Source organism: Orcinus orca, chromosome 5, assembly GCF_937001465.1.
Source record: "Orcinus orca chromosome 5, mOrcOrc1.1, whole genome shotgun sequence".
NCBI classification, from domain to species: domain Eukaryota; kingdom Metazoa; phylum Chordata; class Mammalia; order Artiodactyla; family Delphinidae; genus Orcinus; species Orcinus orca.
The window spans coordinates 144,918,378-144,942,737 of NC_064563.1; the positions used below are offsets into that span (position 1 = coordinate 144,918,378).

General features: G+C 40.5%; 1 protein-coding gene across 1 annotated transcript in view; it reads left to right on the forward strand.

The window, feature by feature from the left end:
- Positions 1 to 24,073, forward strand: part of BACE2 (beta-secretase 2) — a 94,212-nt gene extending 70,139 nt beyond the window's left edge. Inside the window, exon 9 of the mRNA XM_004264576.4 lies at positions 16,924 to 24,073. Coding sequence (XP_004264624.1) covers positions 16,924 to 17,177 — 254 coding nt within the window. The 3' untranslated portion in view covers positions 17,178 to 24,073. The remainder of the gene's footprint in view (positions 1 to 16,923) is intronic.
- The last annotated feature ends 287 nt before the right edge of the window (positions 24,074 to 24,360 follow it).

Below are 24,360 nucleotides of genomic sequence, written 5' to 3' on the forward strand. Positions count from 1 at the left end.
CTCTTATACAACTTTTTTGTGGCTATTTTTTTTTAAATGTACTTAAGGTCTTGGTACTTAAACATTTGATTTTACCAGCAGTGGGAATATACTCTGATATGTCTCCTCTTTAGTACAAATTGTTTAGCCATTAAAGTAATTACTTCCCTCAGGGCAGCAGTTAGGAGGTAGACAGTGGTCTAAATAAAGCACCATAGTAAGTGGAAGAGATACCCTGCTTTTCTTTTTCTTTTTAAAAGTGTTTATTTTTAAGTTATAGCATGTTTTAAATAACAAAATGTTTTCAATTGCAAGAAATCATGTATTATATACACACTGGGGAACACCCAGATTTAACAAATGCTAACATTTTGTTATGTTTTCTTCAAAAATTTTTCATAGAAATAAACATAAATATAGCCCCATGCCACTGCCTTCCCCAGAATTACTCTTTATCCTGAAATCTGTGTATATTCTTCTCCTAATTACCGCACACTTATAATTTCACTTTGTGGTTATAACTACCTTGGATTAGTTATCCATTGCTATATAACAATGACCCCCAATTTAGCAGCATTCCATGGCCTTGTGCAGGTGCCTAGGGGCAGGAATTGAGAGGGGGCATAGCTGGTGGTTCTGGCCCACGGTCTCTTGTGAGGCTGCAGCCACCTGAAGGCTGGAGGGTCCACTTCCAAGTTCACTCATGTGGTTGTTGGCAGGAGTCCTCTTTCCTCACCATCTGGACCTCATCACCGGCCTGCCTGAATGTCCTCAAGGTAGGGCACTGAGCACCCCAGAGCAAGTGATCCCAGAGAGAGAGAGAGAGAGAGAGAGAGAGAGAGAGCACGCAACAGAGTCCCCCAAACAGAAGCCACAGCCCTTTTATGACCTAATCTTAGAAGTGCTGTGCTATCACTTCTGCCTACTCTTCTGGTCACACAGAGCAACCCTGGTTCTATACTACTTGGGAGGGGACTACACAGAGTAGATATCAGGGAGCAGGGGTCACTGGGGCTCATCTTAGAACCTGCCTACTGTATACTTATAAATGAGTACCTATACCAAAACGTAGGTTCGTTTGTTTTGGTGTTTTGGCATTTTTTAATTTATATGAATGCCTTAGTACTGTGCAGATTCCTTGTCAACTTGCTCTGATTGCTCGACTTTACATTTGGTAGAATTTCCATGTTGAAATGAGCACTAGGTCATTCATTTTGACTGCTGTGTAGTAGTCCATTGTGAGAATATACCCAGATTATTTACCCACTCTGGCCTTGAGTAACATGTGGGTCATTTCTGATATTTCAACTGTGTTGAACATCTTTGTGCACGTGAGTGAGATCTTCTGGAAATGGCATTTCTAGGTGATTTGCTGTGCCAGCCTTCAGTGTTACTGCCTGCTGACTAATTTGTCTTCCAAGTAGCTGGACCACCAAAGTTATACAAGAATTTTCATTCCCTCAAAGTATTATCATATTTTTTTTGTTTTCTTTTTTGCCAATATGTGTGTGAAATAATGCTACATTTTAATATTGCTCCTGAGATGACATAACTTTTGATATGTCTATGGGATGGTTAAGCTTTTTCTCTGATAGTGAATTTTTCTATTAACAGCTTGTGCACGTTTTTCTAATTACTTTTTATTGACATACATATGTTCTTTATCTATTTTAGATACTAATTTTCTGGGTTATATGCATGGCACATATTTTCTCCTAAGCTCTCCGGCTTTTCTTGGGTTTTGTGTCTTTTATTTACATTTTTAATTTAATGAAGTAAAATTTACTAATCCCTTTTTATGGCTTCTATTCTGTACTTTATTTGAGAAATTCTTCCTTTCTCTAAAAAAATAGAGATTATTTTTCTTCTAAAGGTACTTTATACTTTTGTTTCATTTTCTTCTAAAATGTGAAGTAGGAATCTAATTTTTATGAGGCCACTGAATTTTCTCAGCATCATTTATTGAATATATGTTTTCCCACGGATTTTTTCAATATTTTATTGTAAAAAAATTTAATATACAGAAAAGACTAAAAATAATACAATAACATCCTGCATACTGACCATCTAGACTTAATTTTAACATTTTGCCATGTATCAGTATGTGTATATGTATATATATTTTTTTGCTGAACCATTTGCAGATATCATGACATTTCACCCCTAAATATTTCATTGTTCATCTCTTAAAAATAAGTACATTCTCCTACTTAACCATAATATCAATATGACACCTAAAAAGGTAACAATGTTTACCTAATATCATATAATATCTCAGCCATATTCAACTTTCCCCAGTTGTCCCAAAACTGTTTTCCTTAGCTTTTATTTTTTTTTGAAGGCCAGTTGTATTATAGAATGTATCATACTCAGATTCATCTGAGTATTTCCTGATGGTATCATTTAACATTTTTGTTTGATATCATATTTCCTGGAAACTTAGGACTAGAGGCTTGATTAGATTCAGGGTAAATAGTTTTTGCAAGGTACCTACTGAATTTTAATAATTTCTTTGTCATGTATATATATCTGGGTCTATTTCTGAGCATTCTCTTCTGTCCCAGCGGGGATAGTGGTGTATCTCTGTGCTATAACATATGGTTTTAATTTCTGTAGTTTATAAGAAGATTCAATGTCTGGTAGGTGTTTGACTCTTCTCCTTATTCATCTTTAAAATTGTCCTGGCTACTTTTATCCTGTTATTCAGCTTGTCAAGATCCCTGAAGAATCATATTGAGATTTTGATCAGAACTACATTGAATTTATAGATTCACTTGAGAAGACATCAAATGTTTACTGTATGAGTCTTTACCCCATGAATGTGCTAAATCTCATTTGTTTAGGTCATCTTTGATGTCCTACAGCAAGGTCCTGTGGTTTTCTCTAAAAAGGTCTTACACGTATACTTATTACTAGATACCTGTTAGCGCTTACTGTTATTATAGATGAGATTATTTAAAATTGTATTTTCTAATGGATTATTTGGTATACAGGCTTTCCATTTTATTGTGTAGTAATCTTCTGTCCAGCCACCTTGCTGGATTCTCCGTTTTTTAAATAGTTGTTAGAATCCCTTGGATTCTCTTTGGAAAGGTAGATGATCTGCAAATAATACGCTTTTTAGCATTTCTAATCTTTTATCTTTTAGTTATTTTTCTTTTACTGATGCTTTTAGAGACACTATTGAATAAAAAATAGTGATGGACATTTCTCCTTACTTTAATGGGGGTGATTAAAATACTTCACCATTGAGCATAATGGATGGGTTAGGTTTGTGGAAGTCCCTTCCAATCCTCAATTAAGGGATTCCTAGTTGCTGACATTGTTTAGTATGAATTTTAAAAAGCTGCTCAACAGTTTCTACTAATGTTAAAAATACTCCTACTCAATGGATTTGAGCAAATTTCACTCTTAGCTATATGCAAAGGAGAAATGAACGTGTGTGTCCACTGAAAGACTTGACCAGAAACAGCTTCATTCATAAAACTAACCAAAGTGCTGCATTCATGATAATTACATAAAACTATCATTTTCATCAAACTAAAAACAGTCCAAAGTCCTTCAAAGGAGAATAGATAAATAAATGGTCATCTTTCCATTCACTGGGACACTACACAGCAATTTTCTTTCTGCTGCAGAATGTACTTTAGGATTTCTCTTATAAAAGTTTGTGAAAGGTAATTTTTATTTTGCCACACCTCTTGAATCATAATTTATCTGTGTGTGGAATTTAGGTCAACCGTTTTCCCTTAGTGTTCTGGAGATGCTATTTTATTACTCTCCTGCCATCATAATTGCTGGTGAAAAGACTCCAGTGAGTTTCAGTTGTTATACCTTTAAGGGTAATCTATTCCTTCTCTCTGGGTGCTGTTGAGACTTCTTTTATTTTAAATTTTTAGCGTTTTGATCTTTCACCATGATATATCTAGATATAGATTTTTTTTTTTTTGCGGTACGCGGACCTCTCACTGTTGTGGCCTCTCCCGTTGCGGAGCACAGGCTCCGGACGCGCAGGCTCAGCAGCCATGGCTCACGGGCCCAGCCGCTCCACGGCATGTGGGATCTTCCCAGACCGGGGCACGAACCCGTGTCCCCTGCATCGGCAGGCGGACTCTCAACCACTGCACCACCAGGGAAGCCCTAGATTATTTTTTCATTTTGCTCAAGACTCACTGTGCTCTCTGATTCTGACAACTCATGTTCCTTGTCATCAACCCTAGAAAATTCTCAGCTGTATCTCCACACCCATTCTTGTACTCTCGTCTAATCTCCTATGAAATAAATTTTGGGAGTTCTCGTTATTTCCTCCATAACCCTTGACCTTTCATTCATATTTTCTTTGCTGCATTTTGTGTAGGTTCCTCAGGTACATCTTATATTGGTCTAGTTCTCTCTTCAGCTGTGTTCAATCTATTTAACCTATTCTGTGAGTTTTAAATTATGTTGACTGTATTTTTCATTTTCAGAAATTCTGTTTTGTACTTTCTCAAATGTACTAGTTTACTTTTCTGTAGTGGCCTGCAATAATTTTGTTGTGGCTTGTATTTCCTTTATCTCCTTTATCATTTTTTATTTAATTTTAGAAAACGGCTGGGTAATATTCAAAAGGTACAGTGATTTATACAGCACCCCACTCTCTCAGATTCAATCACATGAGTACATAAAATCTTCCCTCGTTATTACTTTTTTGAGCCTCATGATCTCCTATTGTATGGGTGTTTCCTAATTTGTTTAATTAATCTTTATTGATAGGCATTTATGTTGTTTCTAATCTTTTGTTGTTACAACAGTGCTGCAATGGATACTGTTTATATATGTCTATTCACAGATAAGAAAGTATACTTCCAGGTTAGATAACTAGAAGTAGAATTACTGGGTTGAAGGGTGTATCGTTTGTAATCTTGGTGAATATTGTCACATTGCTTTCCATAGAGGTTATACTCACTTATACCTGACTATACTAGTTCTCTAGCAATGTATGTGATGGCCTGTTTCTCCAGTCAGACTCACCAACATAGTGACGCACTTTGAGGAATTTTGCCAATCTGATAGGTGAAAAAAGATCATCTCAGTGCGGTTTTAATTGTATTGCTTTCTATGGGTGAGGTTGAGTTTCTTTTCATATATCTAAGGGTGTTTGTTTTTCCTTTTCTGTGATCTATCCACTCCTATCTTTTCCCCATTTTTTTCTGTTGGGTTTTTACTTTTTGGTGTCAATTTGTAAGAGGTCTTTATGTCTTCATTTGTCTGGAGGAAGAAAAGCTAAAATTCATATCTCAATCAGAAATTATTTTTAAACTTTGCTTCTGATGAATTTTAGTGTAAAAAATGTTTACTTTTATGCATGTAAATATATCAATCTTTCGCTTTAAGTTTCTTGGGTTTAATGTCCCTTTTAAAATTAGCTTTCTCACTAAAATTATTTTGTGAGTTGTTTAAGTATATATTTCTATGTTTGATTTCCCTTGGCATAGAATACAGATTAAATCTTTTCTCCCCAAGATGACTACCAGATTGTTCCTATAACATTTATCAAATGAACTATCATTTCTTGACTAATTTGAAATCCCACTATTACTGCACACCAAATTCGAGTAAATATTTGGGATATATATATATATATATATATATATTTTTTTTTTTTTCGGTATGCGGGCCTCTCACTGTTGTGGCCTCTCCCATTGCGGAGCACAGGCTCCGGATGCACAGGCTCAGTGGCCATGGCTCACAGGCCCAGCCGCTCTGTGGCATGTGGGATCTTCCCGGACTGGGGCACGAATTCGTGTCCCCTGCATCGGCAGGCGGACTCTCAACCACTGCGCCACCAGGGAAGCCCTGGGAGATATATATTTATTATTTTGTTCCATTGATATGTTGTATAGTATTAGTTTTTTTGTTCCATTGATATGTTGTATAGTATTAGTTTCCTTTTATTGTTCTTTTTTCAAAACTTCCCTGCTAGTCTTAATTTTCTTTTCCTTTATGAACTTTTTTTTAACATCTTTATTGGAGTATAATTGCTTTACAATGGTTTTTATGAACTTTTGAATCAGCTTGTTTAAAGAAATAATCTTGTTGGTATTTTAGTGAGTTTTTAATCCCTTTAAACACAGCTGTTGTATAATGCAAGCAGCTTGTTATATTTTCTATCATTGATAGAGAACTAATCTCCTTGTTTTTGTGTCTGCTGACTGTTTTCTCCTGGTGGATTATTTTTCTCACTTGGTTTGTAGTTTTTTGTTGTGAGCTTATCTTTAGTGAGAGTGTTTTGTTTTGTTTTGTTTTTTCCAATCTGAGAGAGTTCAGTGCACTTTGGGTTGTAAAAATGTTCCTGTAAAGCAATTTGCATGTTTCTGTTGAGTGTTTTTCAAACCATGAGAAGTATAGTGTTTCTACACCAAGCTGTGTAAATTTAGATGCCAGCCATGATTTAGGTATTGGTTTTGAGGTTCTGTTTCTCATGGGACAGCCTTTCTTGCACTCAGCTTCCACCCTCCTCAAACCTCAGAGTCAGGCTTCCTTGTTGGTAGAGTTTTCCTGGCTCCCTGTACTGATGGGCCAGACTTTTGCTGGCATGTCATCTCTAGCACCCATGTCCTTGGTGCTGGGATCAAGTCTTCTGTCCACCCCCAACTTGTTGGGAATTGGAACCTAGCCCTAACGCCTATTTCTGAGCTCAGCTACAAATTTAAAATTAAGGGTTGTTTTTGTACTCAATTCTGTGTGTTATAGCAGGAGAAAGTTCTACCTTTGCACCAACCAGAACTTGAAAATCTTTGGGAGCTGCCCTTCTCCCCTAGTGTCTTTATTTTGGTTTTCATAATAATCTGTGTTTGTCAGACAACACTTAGCTTATGGGATTAGGCTTCTCTATAAGGGTTGGGGTGGGAAAGAGGGCAGTGAGTGGGAGCTCTTTGATTAGAATCTCCTGGGGAGCTTTTTAAAATATGCATGGTCTACATCCTCACCTCCTTCTTCAGCCAAGGTATACAGGAATGGTGGTGGGTGGGTGCTTGATGGGTATTTTGGAAAAAGATCCCCAGATGCTTCTCTTCTGCTGCCCCTGCTTCTCCTCAACTCACCCTCCACTCCTACGGACAGTCACTATTCTAGTCTCAGATCAGAGCCAGATAAACAAGGTGGCAGTCGTGGTGTGTCATGGAGATGGCCAGCCTGGGTCTGCAGCACATAGTCGCACATACCTGGAACAGGTACCGGGGACTGGAGCACATTCACCTGCCTCTCTGTTGCCTGGACCGAATGTCCTATAGCTAGGAAAATAGTAGCATGTTAAAACTGACAGCTTTCTCTTAATGTATCCAAAGCTTCTGAAATACCACCCATCTCTTTTTATAGATTGAGACATTTAGCACCCAAGAACTGTATAGATTTCAGCTTAGACAATTTGAGACACATCATGGATTGTGGCAGTCGTTTAACTGTGAATTTTCTTTGCGGCAGGTTGAAACTGGATATTCTGGTTCATGTTTAAAATTAGGAAAGTTAGCTATTAAGAACAGTGTCTCAGAGATATGCCTCTGCTATCTACTTAGAGTACAACCAAAAGATGGCAAAGCCAAGGGCCCCCAAAGACATAGATTAGGCAGCCCTGCTTCCTCATTTTACAGAAAAGAACACTGAGGCTTTGGGATGGTAAGTGGCTTCACATGGTTTCAGAGCAAAACGGTACTGAATCCATTACACTGGTCCTATGACTCCAGGACACTCTTCCAAGTAAACCACGTCCACTCAGAAAGCATCTCAGTACCAACTAATCCATGGGAGGGAACGGGTCACTTCATTTTGTATGCTGTGGTGGAAAAGACCTGACTACTATAATTTTTATAGTTGGTAAAGGAGCTGTCTTCCTCAGGCACTCATTATCAGCTGGGTCCTGACCTTCTAGGAGACAAGACAGAAAATGCATAATTAAAATTTTAACCCAAGCCCTTGATGAAAGAATTTAAAGTAACTGTATTAACAGCTGACATTTAGTAAACACTCACCTTAGTCCAGGCACCCTGCTAAGTGCTTAACTCCTGTTGACTTGGTTATCTATACAACAAGACTCTGCTATTATTGGCTTCGCTTCACAGATGGGGAAACTGCGGGGCAAAGAAGTTCAGTAACTTGACCAAAATGACACAGCTCATAAGCGGCAACTAGGACTTGCACCCCAGGGACCGTGCTCTTAGCCACGGCACACTATGGCCTCTCATAAGCAGATCCAGTGTGAAAAGTGAAAATCTGTTCTGTGACCGCAGAATTAGTAGTATGTGTAATAAATACACAGGCTTTTCAGTGAATGGCATTTCTAGAAAATATTCTCCAGAAGTAATTTTAAATCAACTTTAACATTGGGTGGCTGGTTAGCGAATGTGAGAAGGCTGTTGTTTCCAGATAATACATTATGTCTGACAACCTTAAATTGGGGCTAGTTCTCAAAAACTTTAAAAAAAAATACATAACTTTTCTGATTATAAAAATAATACGTGTACATTAAAGAAAATTGGATGATGTTGGATTGTTTTTTTTTTTACTATTTTTATTGTATTTGTCTATATGTACAGATGGTCCTAGATTTATGGTGGTTTGACTTGAGATTTTTTGACTTTATGATGGTGTGAAAGCCATATGCATTCGGTAGAAAGCTGACTTTGAGGTGTGGATTTTGATCTTCGGCTGAGCTAGCAATATGCCATCGATGCTCTTGGGATGCTGGGCACCAGCAGCCTCAGCTGCCACTCAGCCCCACGATCTCCAGGGTAACCAACCGATGACACGCTTAGAACCATTCTGTACCCAGACAGCCATTCTGGTTTTCACTTTCAATACAGTATTCAGTAAATTACAGGAGATATTCAACACCTTATTATAAAATAGGCTTTGTATCGGATGATTTCGCCCACCTGTAGGCTAATGTAAGCGTTCTAATGTAAGTGTTATGAGCACTGTTAAGGTAGGCTGGGCTCAGCTAGGATATTCAGTAGGTCAGGTGTATCAAATGCATTTTGACTTAATGATATTTTCAACTCATCATGGGTTTACTGGGCTGTAACCCCGTCTTAAATCTAGGCAGATGTGTGTGTGTCTCATATATGGAAACATGTGTAAACTTGGGCGTTCCACTTGAAGAACAATACTAAAATACTAAAATCCCTAGGTACCCAGCAGAGCTGGCGTTGGTTTTGTTTTTCTTTTTTAACCTAAATGCAATCATTTCACATGTGTTATTCTTTGACATACTTTTTTGACTGCCTTGTTCTTTTGATTTTTTTGAAAGCGTCATTGAGATATAATTGGTATGAAATGAGCCATTTGTGTTATAGGGTACAATTTGGTAAGTTTTACATTAGGTGTGCAACCTAAAAAGACATCCCCACACACAAGATGATAAACATTTTCATCATGCCCCAGAGTTTCCTTGTACTTTTCTGTCCTTCCTGCCCCCCAGCCCTTGCTGCCTCCGACCCCAACCCCAGGTAGCCACTGATCTGCCTTCTGTCACTATAGATTACTTTTCACTTTTTAGAATATCATATGAATGGAATCATAGCACACATTCCTTTTTGTCTGGCTTCTTCCACTCGCATAATTATTTTGAGATTGATTTCTTTTTTTCATTGTATCAGTAGTTCATTCATTTTTATGCTGAGCAATGCTCAGTTGCATAGATATATCATAATTGGCTTACCCCTTTCACCTGTTGAACTTTTGGGTTGTTTCCAGGTTTTATTGGCTATTATAAATAAAGCTGCTCTGAAAATTAGTGTAGAAGTCCTTGGACATAATTTTCATTTCTCCTGAGTAAACACCTAGGGGTGGAATGGCTGAGTCATAGGAGAGGGATAGGTTTCACTTCCTAAGAAATTGCCAGACTGTTTTTCAGACATGGCTGTGTCATTTCCGTTTCCACCAGCTGCGTATGAGAGTTTCAGTGCCTCCACATCCTCACCAACATTTGATATGGTCCCTCTTTTTCATTTTAACAGGTAGTTAGTTGTATCTTATTGGGGTTTAAATTTGCATTTCCCTAATGACTCATGGTCTCGAACGTCTTTTCATGTGCTTATGTGCCATTTACACATTTTCTCTGGTGAAGTGTCTTTTCACATTTTCTTGCCCATTTTTGTATTGAGTTGTTTTCTTATTTTTGAGTTTTCAGAGTTCTTTATATTCAGAATACAAATCCTTTATCAAAAATGTGACTCGCCAGGGGACACGGGTTCGTGCCTCGGTCCGGGAAGATCCCACATGCCGCGGAGCGACTGCTGGGCCCGTGAGCCATGGCCGCTGAGCCTGCGCACCCGGAGCCTGTGCTCCACAACGGGAGAGGCCACAACAGTGAGAGGCCCGTGTACCGCAAAAAAAAAAAAAAAATGTGACTCGCAAATATTTTCTCCCAGTCTTTTCAGTCTCTTAATATTGTCTTTGAAAGAGGACAGGTTCTTAATTTTGATGAAATAAAATTTATCAGTATTTTTCTTTTATACATTGTGCTTTTTGGTGTTAGAGCTAAGAAATGTTTTGCCTACCTCAATGACACAAAGATTTCCTCCTGTGTTTTTCCTAGACATTTTATAGTTTTAGAAATGTGTTATTTAGTTTCCAGATATTTAGGGATTTTCCAGCTATCTTAAATTTAGTTGTTGATGTCTAGTTCCACTGTTGCCAGAGAACACAGTATGAATTGAATCTTTTAAAGTTTATTGAAACTTGTAGTGTGGCCCAGGATATGCTCTATCTGGGTAAATGTCCTATGTGCTCTTGAAAACAATGTATATGCTGCTGTGTGGGTGGAGTATTCTGTAATTGTCAAATTGATAGAATCGTTCAGGTTGTCTATATCCTTACTTACTTTCTGTCTTCTTGCTCTGTTACTGAGCAAAGGATGTTGAAATCTATGACTATATTTGTGAAGTTGTCTATTCCTCCTTTTGTACTTTACCATTCTTCTTTTACATATTTTGAAATTCTGTTGCTAGAGGCAGAAATTATGTCATATTTATGAATTGAACATTTTATCGTTATGAAATTACCATGTTTATCTGATAGTCTTCTGCTCTGGATCTACTCTGTCTGATATTAAAATAGCCACTCTGGGTTTCTTTTTATCAGCATTAGCACTATCCATCTTTTTCCATCCTATGACTTTTAACGTAATGGAGTACTTACATTTAAAGTAGGCTTCTTGTAAGCAGCCTATAGTTTGGTCTTGCTTTTTATCTAGTTTGACAATCTCAGTGTTTCAACTGGGGTGTTTAGACCAGACTTGAGCAAACAGCAGGCAGCAGGCTAAATCTGGCACGTAGCCTGCTTTTCTGTGGCCCGTGAACTAAGAATGCTTTTTACATTCTTAAAAGGTTGTTTAAAAAAATCAAAAGGAATATATGATAGAAATCATGTATGACCCAAAAAACCTAACATGTTAACATGGTCCTTTATGGAAAAAGTCCACAAACCCCTAGTGTAGAGTATTTATATTTAATGTGATGATTGATATGGTTTGGTTTAAGTCTGCAGTCTTGCTCTGTGTTTTCTCTGTCTCATCTGTTCTTTCTTTCCCCTTTTTCTCTTTTTCTGCCTTTTTTTTTTTTTTTTTTTGGCTGCATTGGGTCTTTGTTGCTGCATACAGGCTTTCTCTAGTTGCAGTAAGCAGGGGTTACTCTTCATTGAGGTGCGCAGGCTTCTCACTGCAGTGGCTTCTCTTGTTGCAGAGCATGGGCTCTAGGCACACGGGCTTCAGTAGTTGTGGCACGTGGGCTCAGTAGTTGTGGCTCAAGGGCTCTAGAGTGCAGGCTCAGTAGTTGTGGCACACGGGCCCAGTTGCTCCGCGGCATGTGAGATCTTCCCGTAGCTGGGCTCAAACCCGTGTCCCCTGCATTGGCAGGTGGATTCTTAACCACAGCGCCCCCAGGGAAGCCCCTCTGCCTTCTTTGGAACTGAGCCTTTTTCGCCTTGTTTATTGGCTATGACTCTTTGCTATGTTATTTTAGTGGCTCTAGGGTTTGTAGTATCCACCTTTACCTTGTCACATCTACCACTTCCTGTAGTAGAAGAACCTACACGGTGTACTTCCCTTTCTCCCCTCTGTCATTTGTGCAGTTATTGTCGTACATATTACTTAGATGTGTGTTACAAACCACCCAATATATTGTTATTATTTTTGCTTTAATCAGTTATCTTTTTAAATATTTAAAGTCAGAAATGAAGATTTTACAATTGCCTACATAGTTACAATTTACAGTGTTCTTTTCTGTGTGTAGGTCCAGTGTTTCCACCTGATATCATTTTTCTTCCGCTGGAAGGGCTTCCTTTGGTTCATTTTATAGTGCAGCTCTGTGGTGATGATTTCTTTCTTGTTTTCAGCTTTATTGAGATATAATTGACAAAAGTTATACATATTTAAGGTATACAACTTGATGTTTTCATATATGTGTACATTGTAAAATGATTACCACACTCAAGCTAATTAACATGTTCATCGCCTCACAGAGTTAGTAGTTTCTTTCTTTCTTCCTTTTTTTTTTTCTTGGTAGTGTTAAGAACACTTAAGATACACCCTCTTAGCAGATTTCATGTATACAGTATTGTTAACTATAATCACCATGCTGTACATTAGATCCCAGACTTAATCATCTTGCATAACTGCACCTTTGTGCCTTAACACCTCCCCACATTCCCACCCCCCAGCTCCTAGCAACCACCATTCTACTCTCTGAATCTATGAGTTTGACTTTTTTAGGTTTCACATGTAAGTGGATCATGCAGTATTTGTCATTCTGTGTCTGGCTAATTCCATTTAGCATAATGTCCTCCAGGCTCATCCATGTTACACAAATGGCAAGATATCCTTATTTTTTAAGACTGAATAATACTTCATTATGCATATGTGTGTGTGTGTTTGTGCACGCGCATGTGTGTCTGCCTATGATAAATTCTTTCTGCTCGTGTGTGTCTGAAAACATCTTTTTTATCTTCACTTTCGAAAAATATTTTTGCTTTGTATAGAATTCTAGGCTGGCAGGGTTTCTCCCCCTGGTATTCTAAAGATGTTGCCCCACTATCTTGTGGCTTGTATTATTTCCGACATGAAATCTTCTGTAATCCTTTTCTTTGTTCCTTTGTACATAATATTTCCTTTTCTCTCTGCTTTAAAGATTTTTCTCTTTATCACCGGTTTTTAGCAATTCACTGGTGTATTCATGTTTCTTATACTTGGGGTTCTTTGAGCCTCCTGGATCTGCGGGTTTATACTTTCTATCAAATTTGGAAAATTTTTGGTTACTGTTTCTTCAAATGTTTTTTCTGTCTCCCATCCTCTCCTCTCATTTAGGTGGTCCCATCGTTTACTGATTTTCTGTTTTTTTCCAGTATTTTGCTCTCTTTTTGTTTCATTTCCATAGTTCCTACTGGTATGTTTTCAAGTTCACTTGTCTTTTTTCTGCAGTGTATCATCTGCTATTCACACCATTCAGTGTATGTTTCATCTCACGTAATGCAGTTTTTAATCTCTAGAAGCTTGATGTAGGTCTTTCTTTTTTGTACAGTTTGTACGTCTCTGTTTAACATGTCTAATACTTCCTCTAGTTTCCTGAGTGGAATAGAGGTATAATAACCGTCTTAATATCCTGTCTGATAATTCTGTCACCTCTTGCTAAGTTTTAGCTGATTCGTTTTCCCCTGCTACGTCTTGTGTCTTCCTCTTTCCTTGCCTCTTGGTAATTTTGTGTTGGACGCCAGACATTGTGGATTTTACCTGGTCGAGCACTGAATACGTTTGTATTCTCTAAACTACTCTTGAGGTTTGCTCTGGGTCACAGCTAAGTTCCTTAGAAAGAGACTGATCCTTTTTAAGCTTTATCGGAGGGATCAGAGCAGTGTTTAGTCTGTGATTAATCTTTCCTATTACAGAGGAAAGACCCTTAGTACTCTAAGTACCCTGTGAATTGAGTGAGTTTTTCTGGGGTTTTGTTTGTTTTTTTCACTGTGGGAAACAGAGTGAACAGGAAATAATTGGCAATAGGCATTATTCTCAGCCCTGCGTGAACTCCAAGCACTGTTTCTTTTAATCCTTCCAAGTAGTTCTTTCACTGGCATTCATTCATTTTAAGGTCAGCACTCTGCTGGAGGCTCAGGGGAGGCCCTCTGGAGATGTGTGGCATTTCTCTGTGTAGCTGTCCCCTCTGCATCCCTCTCCGTGCAAACTCTAACAGCCTTTGCTTCTCTGGATTTCTGCCTCTGTCTCCCCAGCTTGGGGAGACCACCATACTCCGCCAGTGTCACCCTTCTCTGTGCCACAACCCAGAAACTCTCTCAAGGCAGTAAGAAGGGCACCTGTGCGGCTCACACCATCTGTTTCCCATCTCTCGGGATTTACTGTCTCTCCTTGTTCAAGTTTTAATATCTTCAGAGTCTTTTTTTCATGTTTTTTTTTTCTATTTTAGTTGTTTCAGGTGGGAGGGTAAATCTGGTTCCTCTTCCATCTTGTCTAGGAGCAGAAGTGGCTTCAAGTGATTTTTCATTTCTTTGTGCTTTGCTCTATTAAGATATTGTCTTTGCACTAAGCATGGTTCACTCTCATAATTGCATTTGTTAAAGCTTCTCTATTTACAAAGTAAATAAATCTTTGAAAAGACAAATGACCTACTGTGGAAAGACATTTGCAGCAAAAAAAAAGTTTTTTACCATATAAACGCCTCTTACAAATCCATGAGAAAAAGATAGAAATGATAATAGATATAGAAATGGCCAGTGAGTGTATTTTTCAAATGGTCCCCCAGCTAGTAATCAAAGAATTGTAAACCTTATGATCTTGGGTTGAGGACCATCATTCTTCCTTATAGATGCTGGTGCGAGAGTGGGAAGTGGCACCCCCATCCTGCGCTGGTGGGCATGTGTGCACAGTGGCTCAGCCTTTCTTGTGGGCCTGTTGTCAGCACATATCCAGATGCCTAAAAGTGAGCCTACCTTGAGCCACATTTTACTTTATTTATTCATTCTGAAACATAATAAGAATATGGGCAGAGATTTAGGTACAGTGTGTTTCATATTCAGTGTTTATAATGGTGGAAATATTGAAAACCACTTAAAGTCACAGATAGGGATTGATAAGCAAATGCGATACATCTATAGTTTGGCTTTTTGTGTAGTCATAAAAACAGCACTGTGGAAAATTAATATCAAAAATTAATATCATTGTGATATCAAAAGATTTTTATCACATGTAACGTGAACATACAGTGTATGAAACAGCATGCGTTACATGATCCCATCTTTGTTTAAAAAATTGATGCCTATGATTATACTCTATGAATATTGACGTTTCTGAGTGGTGAATTTATGAGTTTTTATTTCCTTATTTACTTATATTTTCAAACTTTCTATTGTACGTATGTACCGCCTTTGTAATAAGAAGAGTGGAGTGTTTTTTTGTTATTTAAAATGTTTGTTAAATGCTATAGGCCAGGTATTGGCAAGCTTTTTCCACGAAGAGCCAGATAGTAAATATTTTAGGTTTTTGAGCCAGATGGTCTCTGTCACAACTGTCCCACTCTGCTGTTTTAGCACAAAAATAACCATAGACAATACATAAGTGAATGAAAGTGGCTGTGTTCCAACAAAACTTGATTTTCAAAAGGACCTGGCAGGCTGCCGGTAGCTGAAGATGCTGTAGGCACTTGGGTGTCTAGAGTAACTGAAGGCCAGCATCCCTCTGCTCGTAGGTATTTGCAGGCTCTGTTCCTTGGATCAGAGGATCCACATTAACAAAATCCACATTTGTAACAAGAAAACGTAACCTCTTTGCAAACTATTTGAGTTTGTCTTTTCCCGCATTTTAAACCATACTTTTAACTATTATTCCATTGTTATTTTGACTTTTTCTTTCCTCAGTAAAAAAAAAAAAAGATCTTACTTGGCAGGTCTTAGGATCTGGAGGCTTTACTTACAGGACAATTAATGCTTAGCAATGTTCTTGTCTGGCACCTAAATATTCATTTCTGCAGTTAAATACAGGGAAATGGGTCATGAGGCCTTTTTCTTTTTCCAGGTAGAACTGGAGATGCCAAGCAAATTCTATACTTCTGAAAGGAGCAGATCAGGCTAGTGTAGACAAATGAAATACTGGCAATCCCCAACCTGCTTCAGGAAATCACTTCAACTTCCTTCTCCAGGAAGAACATTTTTCACGAGTCAGTTTGCAAAAGTCACGGGATGAATTGTAGCCATGCTTTTTCTTGGTTACCCGTTACGTCCTGAATCTGCTCTTGCACTCACTAACCACTCTTGATTCTGCGTCCTGTGTACACTGGAGATGTGACATAGGACAAGAGTGCAATGGGGAAGGGTATCCTGGGCCAGGCTTACCCAGCTGGTCTTGGAACCCATTAGGAACGTGGGTCAGGCTGACGTGAGCACGTTACCTCCTGGGAATCCACCGCGGAGCACGCACTCCGGTGGACTCCACGGGGGAGATCCGTGAGATTCTGGCAGGTGCGGCTGAGTTTTCTGTTCTAGATGCTACTTCTCTTCCTACTTCCTTGTCCAGCTCTTCCTTCCTCATCTCCTCTGAGGAAGCACAACCACACAGCTCCTAACAGGCTCTGACTGACACACCCTCACCTGCATAGCGCTCCAGCCTTGCCAGCCTCCTCGAATCACCTGACGCCTCCGCGTGGGCCCTTCTGCACATTGCTCCCCACCGTGTGGGTCCCACACTTGCAGACCTTGAAACGTGCTGTCGTTCCAGCGCGAAGGGGACCGGACCCTCTGAAGGCCCACGGCCACCGAGACCCCCCTCGGTGTGTGCTCAGAGGCCTGGCCCCTTGGAACCTGGTGCCCATGTGGCCTGACTGATAAAGCACAGGGTTATCTCTTTTGTCGTGTGATAGAGGTGGACTGCTCGTTTCACAGCTGTGGATTTTCCCCCTTCTGTCTCCTCAGAAATCGCAGGTGCTCCGGTGTCTGAACTTTCTGGGCCTTTCTCGACAGAGGACATAGCCAGTAACTGCGTCCCTGCCCTGCCTCTGAGTGAGCCCATTTTGTGGATCGTGTCCTACACTCTCATGAGCGTGTGTGGAATCATCCTTCTTACCTTAATCATCCTGCTGCTACTTCCGTTCCGGTGCCGGCATCTACCCCCAGATCCCGAGGTCGTCAATGATGAGTCCTCTCTCGTCCGGCATCGCTGGAAATGAAGAGAAAAGCCTAAACTCTAGCAACCTTGAACTCAAGGATTATGACAATTCAAGGGGCAGCAGGCAGGGGTTATAAGGCAAGGTTTCTTCCTGTGTCCATTAGTCTTAAGTCTCTGTTCTGCTCCCAGATGCCTTCCAGATTCACTGTATTTTGATTCTTGATTTTAAAGCTTCCGCCTACTCTCCTACTTCCAAGGAAAATGATAATAAAAGACACCTCATTCGTAATCAAAACAGAGTGAATTGGGCTTCAGGCTTTATGTAGCTGGTTATGCCAAACTATCTAGGTGTGCCACACCCCCACCCCCCAAAAGAAAGAAAAGGAAAGAAAAGAAAACCAAGAGCCTTGCTTGTTTGGCTTGTTCTCTTCTCCCTCCTCTCTCTGGAGAAATAAGTGCATATAGTTTATAACTCTTCTTAGCTAATGGGAAGCTTTTTGTATTAATCACATTTAAGGGTATTTTGTACCAGGCTCGGCCTGCGTCAACGTGGTACAAGAAGGCTCACAGTATGACTGCAGAAGAAGTCTGGGGCCTGATGGTCTAACCATCCTGCCCCCTTCTGAGTTGGAAAAAGAGCAGCAGGCCCCTTTTCTGGGTCTCTCTGTGCTCTGACTGGGAGCTGGACTCTACTAGGGAGAGATGAGCACTCAAGTCCTCACCAGCCTCTTCTGAAGATGGAAAGCCTTCGAGTGGGAAGGAAACGTACTCTTTGTACTCAATACTTCCATAGTATTGTGGGTATAAAAGTAAAAACTACCTCTGTTGAGACTTTTTCCCAGGGTCCTGTGCCTGATGGGGGTACAGGCAGCCTGGTTCCAGCCGCTGCCCTCACCTTAAGAATCCTCTTTCCAGCAGGCGAGACCTTATAGGTGCTGAACCACACGTCAACCTGGAGACGTTCTGTCACCAAGCTGGTTACCGTCACATAAGCTTACTCTTACTTAAAATGAACAAACACTGTATTAAGGAGAAAAACAAATTCTCTTTCACTAGCTTAATTGTTTCTTTTTCCAACTCTCCTCTGAAGGTAGGTTGCTGATCATTCTTTTGGGGAATAGAGAAATAGCTAAATACCCATACTCCTGACCAGCTCTCCGAGGAAGGAAGGCACAAGACATGCAAAAGATGCTAGGGAATTTCTACTTTTTCCTGTGCTTTGGAACCATGTGCTTCTCTTTGCAGGACTCCCTAGGCTTGAGCACACCCATCTGAAACAGCTTAACCAAGTCCGTCAACAGTTGACCTACATGCGTCTTCCCTTTGGCGTGTTCAGTCTTCGGCGATGAGTTGGGTGTGCAGTGGTATCCTTATTTGGGGAAATCCACACTTGCTGTCATTTATTTGAGGGCTTTGGCAAAAGAAAAGCAGATGACTTTAACGTGATGTCATTTGAAGAAGGGTTTAAAGCCAATATCCCTTCTGTCACTGGGTGCCAAGTTCAGGGTTCCCTTTGCATTGCTATTGGGATGGGTTGGATATATACTACAACCCCATGGGAAGGGCTAACTGAAGTATCTCCTCTGGCTGGAGTGTTATGTGTGTTCAAAATAGGCTTCCTATGGATGTTTCAGCCACCTGCCCTGCACACTGTCTCCCCAGGTCACCTCCATATTGAGAAATAGGTGACCGTGCCAAAGAGATGTGGAGCCACTTATACATCTCTTGGTGTCCTCACAGACCCTCTAGAAGCCACAAGAATCTGTGGGATTCTTGTGAAGAAGGTTTGAGTTGTGTCTTAGAACGTGGACCTTCTGTGTTCTTCAAGATTCATTCAGGCATGGCCGTGGTGGGAACGATGCCCTCTTGAAATGGGATGATAGGAGAGTCTGTTATCAGAAGCTCATCATCATTTCCACTCTCAGCTAGTTGAGAGGTAATAGTTTCAAAATACATTTCAGAGATAGAAATCTCTGGAATTCCAATTCTCTATTTGCCCTCTTGGCTTTTCATGGGTTCCTATTCTGTGGGCCGCTTTACCTGGGTGTGAAGGCAACAACGCTAGACAGTGCCTTCCCCTTGGTGTGAAAAATCCAAACCCCTGAAATAAAAGGAGGGAATTGCAGGTATGACCCTGTTAGTTTTGCTACTTATTTCCTCACTCAGGCATCTTCTGTTTCATTTTCCCGTGTTCTGTTTCCAACCTGGGGACCATTTCTCTAGTTGTAGACTCGCAGGCACTGTTCCCAAAACACTTGATAAGAGCAAGTTAGATTTCAAGCTCGGGTATTTGAATGAAATTTGCTATAATGCTCTGTATTTCCTATCAAATTTCTCTACCTTTTCATCTGGGATGTCATTGGATGTGACATTTTAATGGAAATGCTTAAATTACAAAGGCATAACTTAGCAACAAGAATGAAATAGATAGTTGAAAGTAGGACATTCTCCTGGCATACCTTGCTGCTGAAAATTGGACTTTGAGTCAAAACCCTGTTAGTGACACTCAACTCCTCCAGTTATGTAAATTGATACTTAGCTTGGCAGACCTTCAAGGAGGCTTGCTTTGAACAGGAAAGGGGGTAGCAGTCCTTTGGGGGTGTCATTTTTACCTCGCAGCACACTGTGGAAGGTTATGGAAGATGGTCCTCTCCGGAAAGACGAAAATTAGCCTTAGGTTTTTGTCAAAATCTTGTCAACTCTCTGATGGGACATGGATGCTTCTACATGAACAATGTTTTGTTTTTGTTTCTGTTTTTAATAGGCTGATGCTTTATAGTCTTGATAATTTATTCAGAAGCCTGAAATGAAATCCTGCCTTCAGAAACTGAAACTTTATGAAAAAGAGTAATGGATGGGGATTCATTCATTCTTTTCCTCTGGAAAAGAACAAGTGATTGGTGTCTGATCACTATGGCATTTACCATGGTGAACAATTCTGTATTTCTCATGAACCAAAAAACAAGTACCTGGCATTAAAGAAACAGATTCCTTGTGTGTGACAACAGGGAAGGTCTCCCTGAACGCAGTCCACTCCCAAACTTTTGTAAGGATTTTTTTTTTTACCTGATTCTGTGTAACGCAGATGTTGAGGTCAGAGATAAATTTGGGGTCAATTACAGTTCAAAACTATGAAAGTAACTCACAGTAATGCAGCATTAACAACTTCACAGAGCTTTGGGTAGTAGATTTTGCAAAGCAGTTTTGATTTGGGGATTCTGTCATCTCCTTTAAGAGGAGAGGAAGGATTATTTCTTTATTTAATAGGTTCTCCTCTCAAATGGAAATTGGTTAAATCCCTCTTACCAAGTCCCCACCGGTGGAGTTGCCAGGCATGGTTCAGTTCCAAGTTCTGGCCTAGGGCCACTTGATGTCATTAGAAATAAATCACTGCCCGACAGCTGGTTCCATAAACAACAATAATTGAGTTTCATAGACTTTATCCTTATTAGTAGAAACCAAATAATTGAGTGGAATTCCAGTGCATTTTTCTCTTGCACAGACTTACTAGAATTTATTACAGAACTGTTCAGAGGGAAAACTTGCCACTGAGTTTGTGTTTTTTTTTTTCTTTTTTAGGAAAAACAGCTAAACACCATAAAATGTAAAATTATGGGTTTTGCCAAGAGGGATACCAGATTTCTAGTGCAAAAAACCCTCCACACAACAGAAGTTAGTGTGTGCATTTCTAGTGGGTTTTCCGAATTTCAGATTTGAACTTATGGCAGTTTACCAATTAAATAGCAAGAGAGTGAGTGGGGAGGAAAAAATAAAAATATAATCGAAAGCGTGCTAACAAAATAAGCAGAATTAGCTCTTTTGGAACAGTAGCTTCAATTCCAGGAATCCTCAGATTCCTTTTACCCTTAAAGCTTTACCCTTAAAGTGATTTATTTCACACAGCCACAACCCCCAAACTTCAAGAACATCCAGGCTGGAGTCGTGTGTCAGATGTCAGCACGGAAACAGTGAGAAAAGGTGGCCCCTTACGCTTACACCGATCCCGGGGAAGACTGGGGCATCCAAGGAACACAGAGTAGGTGATGGTTGGGAGTGGGAAAATTCTAGAACCTGGGAAGGGTGGTGGGGTAAGAAGTCGTGTCCCTTGGTCAGCAGATGACTGCAAAGGTCTGCACAAACTGAGAACAACACAGGATGTCGCAGGAAACTCATTTCCCTGAGTTTTGGGCACGGCCTACATTTTTTAGGAATTTTCCAAGGGAACCCCTCAGGATGCATAATTTGTCAAAGAGAAACTTGCTTTGCGGCCATCACCCGTGTTCTAACAAAACTAGAGACACCTGAACTCCCAAGCAGGACCCTGTCCTTAGGCTGTAGGTTCAGGGTTGTGCCCTGGGAAGTTCATAGGGCAGGGGTCAAGGGTCTGGAGCCAAAGGGAGGTTGGCAGAGTTTGGGATCTGAGCATCTGGGGAGGCCTCCTGGCTGCAGCCACCCTGGTAGTTGCACTGAAAGCTGGAAAACTCAGATATGGCCATGTCCACCCAGCCCTGCTGGCCAGCCCACTGACTCAGAAAGAGTCCTGCAGCTTCTTGACCGTACTCCTTCTCTGGGGACACCTGCTGTCAGGTACACTTCCAGAAAGAAGGGCTTGAGGGCAGCAGAAGGCTCCCTTGGGGCACTGCTATGCCTACTGAGAGCCTGGGCACCAGCATCCTCGAGTCCACGCAGTCGCAGAGTGCACGCCAGCCCTCATCAGAACCGTGCAGCTCCGGGCTCCCTGGGAGACTTGGTGAGAATGCCTTCCCTGTGGGGAGAGGGGGGTGGCCAGTGGAAACAGCCTGATGCCCCAGGTCAGCAACCTTGTGAGATGTGGTCGTGAGAGCAAAGCCGGGCCTCCTGGTGATGCAGTCTGCAAAACCTCTAGTTAGTGGGATCGAGTAGGCGTGTCACAAAGACAAGATGTGACCAATGAGTACAGTGTTTTCCCCCCATCTCTCAGCTTTCTCTGGGTTTCCTATAATCAGATATTGCCTACAGACGTCCAGTGTTTGTAAACTACATTGTACTGTGTGACCTCACAGCACACGTGCTCTTAAAGGGCACCCAGTACCTAAAGGCTGGCAAGAGGCACATGAAGGTTCCAGATAAACTCAGATGCAGCCCACAGCACGAGTGACTCCACGGCACCTGAGCTTTGGTGCTCAAGGGCCTCCATGTGTCCCATAAAGCCTTCGGGTACTTGCTGGGACACCACTGGCAGAGCGGTGATTCTGGATGTGTCGAGCTAGCATCTCAGGATACGGGAGAGGGTGTGAAGGTAAATCTCACCTCTAGATATCGGCTGGTCAGGGCTTGCCAGTACCCTGGGAACAGCAATAAGAAGTGGGCAGTTCTTTTTGCAGGTGGAGAGTCATTTGTAGAGGATCACCTGGGTAAAGTTTAAATTGCACGTAACACACAGGTGTACCCCACACATATCAGTCTGAATAGAATATTTTTTGCCAATGTAGATTTATAAATTATATAATTATAAATTATAGGTTTATAAAATAGATTTTGAATACAAGCACAGCTGTCATACTAATGATATCACTAAAAGGAGATTTGAGGTCTTAAAAATCTTTGAAACCTAGCCTAATTTGACACTGATGTTTTTCCATACAATTTCCTTCCTTTTGGTTAGAATAATTGGGTTTTTTTGTTGTTGTTTTTTTTTGCGGTACGCGGGCCTCGCATTGCTGTGGCCTCTCCCGTTGTGGAGCACAGGCTCCGGACGCGCAGGCTCAGCGGCCATGGCTCACGGGCCCAGCCGCTCCGTAGCATGTGGGATCCTCCCGGACCGGGGCACGAACCCGCGTCCCCTGCATCGGCAGGCGGACTCTCAACCACTGCACCACCAGGGAAGCCCGGAATAATTGTATTTTTATTCATGATGCACGCATGGATCAGAATCGCATGAGAAGGCAAGTGTCTCCAAGAGGGCTTATTTTTTCTTCTTTTTAAACGCTCCGTGTGAGGGTAGTTGAAAGTTTCCTAATATAACTAAGGTTTCAGCTTGCTTTAAAATTTCACCTGCGCCTCACGCCCTGGTAGTCAACACTTCTGAGTGAAAGCTAAGAAAACCTTCAAAACTTATCTCTGTGAGATAAAAAATAAGCAAAGCTAATTAAGGATTTATTCACTTATAATGAAAATCACCAAAAAGAAACTTCCGTAACCCCAGTTGCTTTTACAGTTTTGTGTTCTTTGCTGCTAGTATTAACAACTTGGAATTGTTTTTTCTCATTTCCTAATTGTGGATGTAATCTTATACATTCTTATCAGTGAGGCTGGAAATTCTGTTTAGGGTTGGAATTAGCATAATGAGAGGGAAAAGAATGAATGAGATTTACCATGTGCTAATATGAGATGAATTTTTGTAATCTAGGATGATGTATTTCCTACTGTATCTGTTAATTCGCACCGTTAAATATACTTAAAATGTAAAATCCCTATGTTCAGTCACGTAAAGCAGCCACTCATTTTTTTCTCAAAAAGGGTGACTTTTCTGCACCAGCAGTGTTTCTCTTTGGGCTGAAGGGCTACAAGCCTTGTATTCTAAAAGAAAAAGTCCTGAAAGTAGTGCTTTAGAACATGTACTTATGTGTGTATCTCACATTTACATCCTTTAATACACAATGCTTAAGTGTAACCTGTATTTCTGAAAATGCTTCAGGTTATTTTATATTTCCCTTTTGAAATTTTCCTCTATTTTTAGTATATCATGTTGATTTAAATCAAAGTCGTGATAGGACCAGGAGCTGGACTACAGAGGTATTCATGCTGTCTGAGAAGATGCTATCTTAGCTACTGACAAGTATTCAAATTGTTATGCACCTCAAAAGTGGAATTTTCTACAATAATCTTATTTTTCTACCTGTCTGTTCCAATTTGAGATATGTACCATTGAAAAGGAGATAAAAGAGTTTGGTTTGTTTGAATAAATAATACTTCCAATTTGTTGGGTTTGGGATTTTTTTTAATACTTGGGTCAAGTCACGCTTCTGAAATTACTGTCGGTGACGTGTCACGCTCTGCTTACCTCCCCTACTTTAATGTGGGTTCCTGGAAAGTATCCAAGAGAAAACCGAATGAAGGCAGGGGCCAAGTCCAACCGTTAAGGTATACAATAGGCTGGAAGTGGGAGAAGAGAACCGTCCCGGGGAGGAGTGGAGAGAAACCGCCTATAGAAAAGCCCCCAATAAGCACATCTAAACAGTCACGAATTTAACAGGGCTGTCACA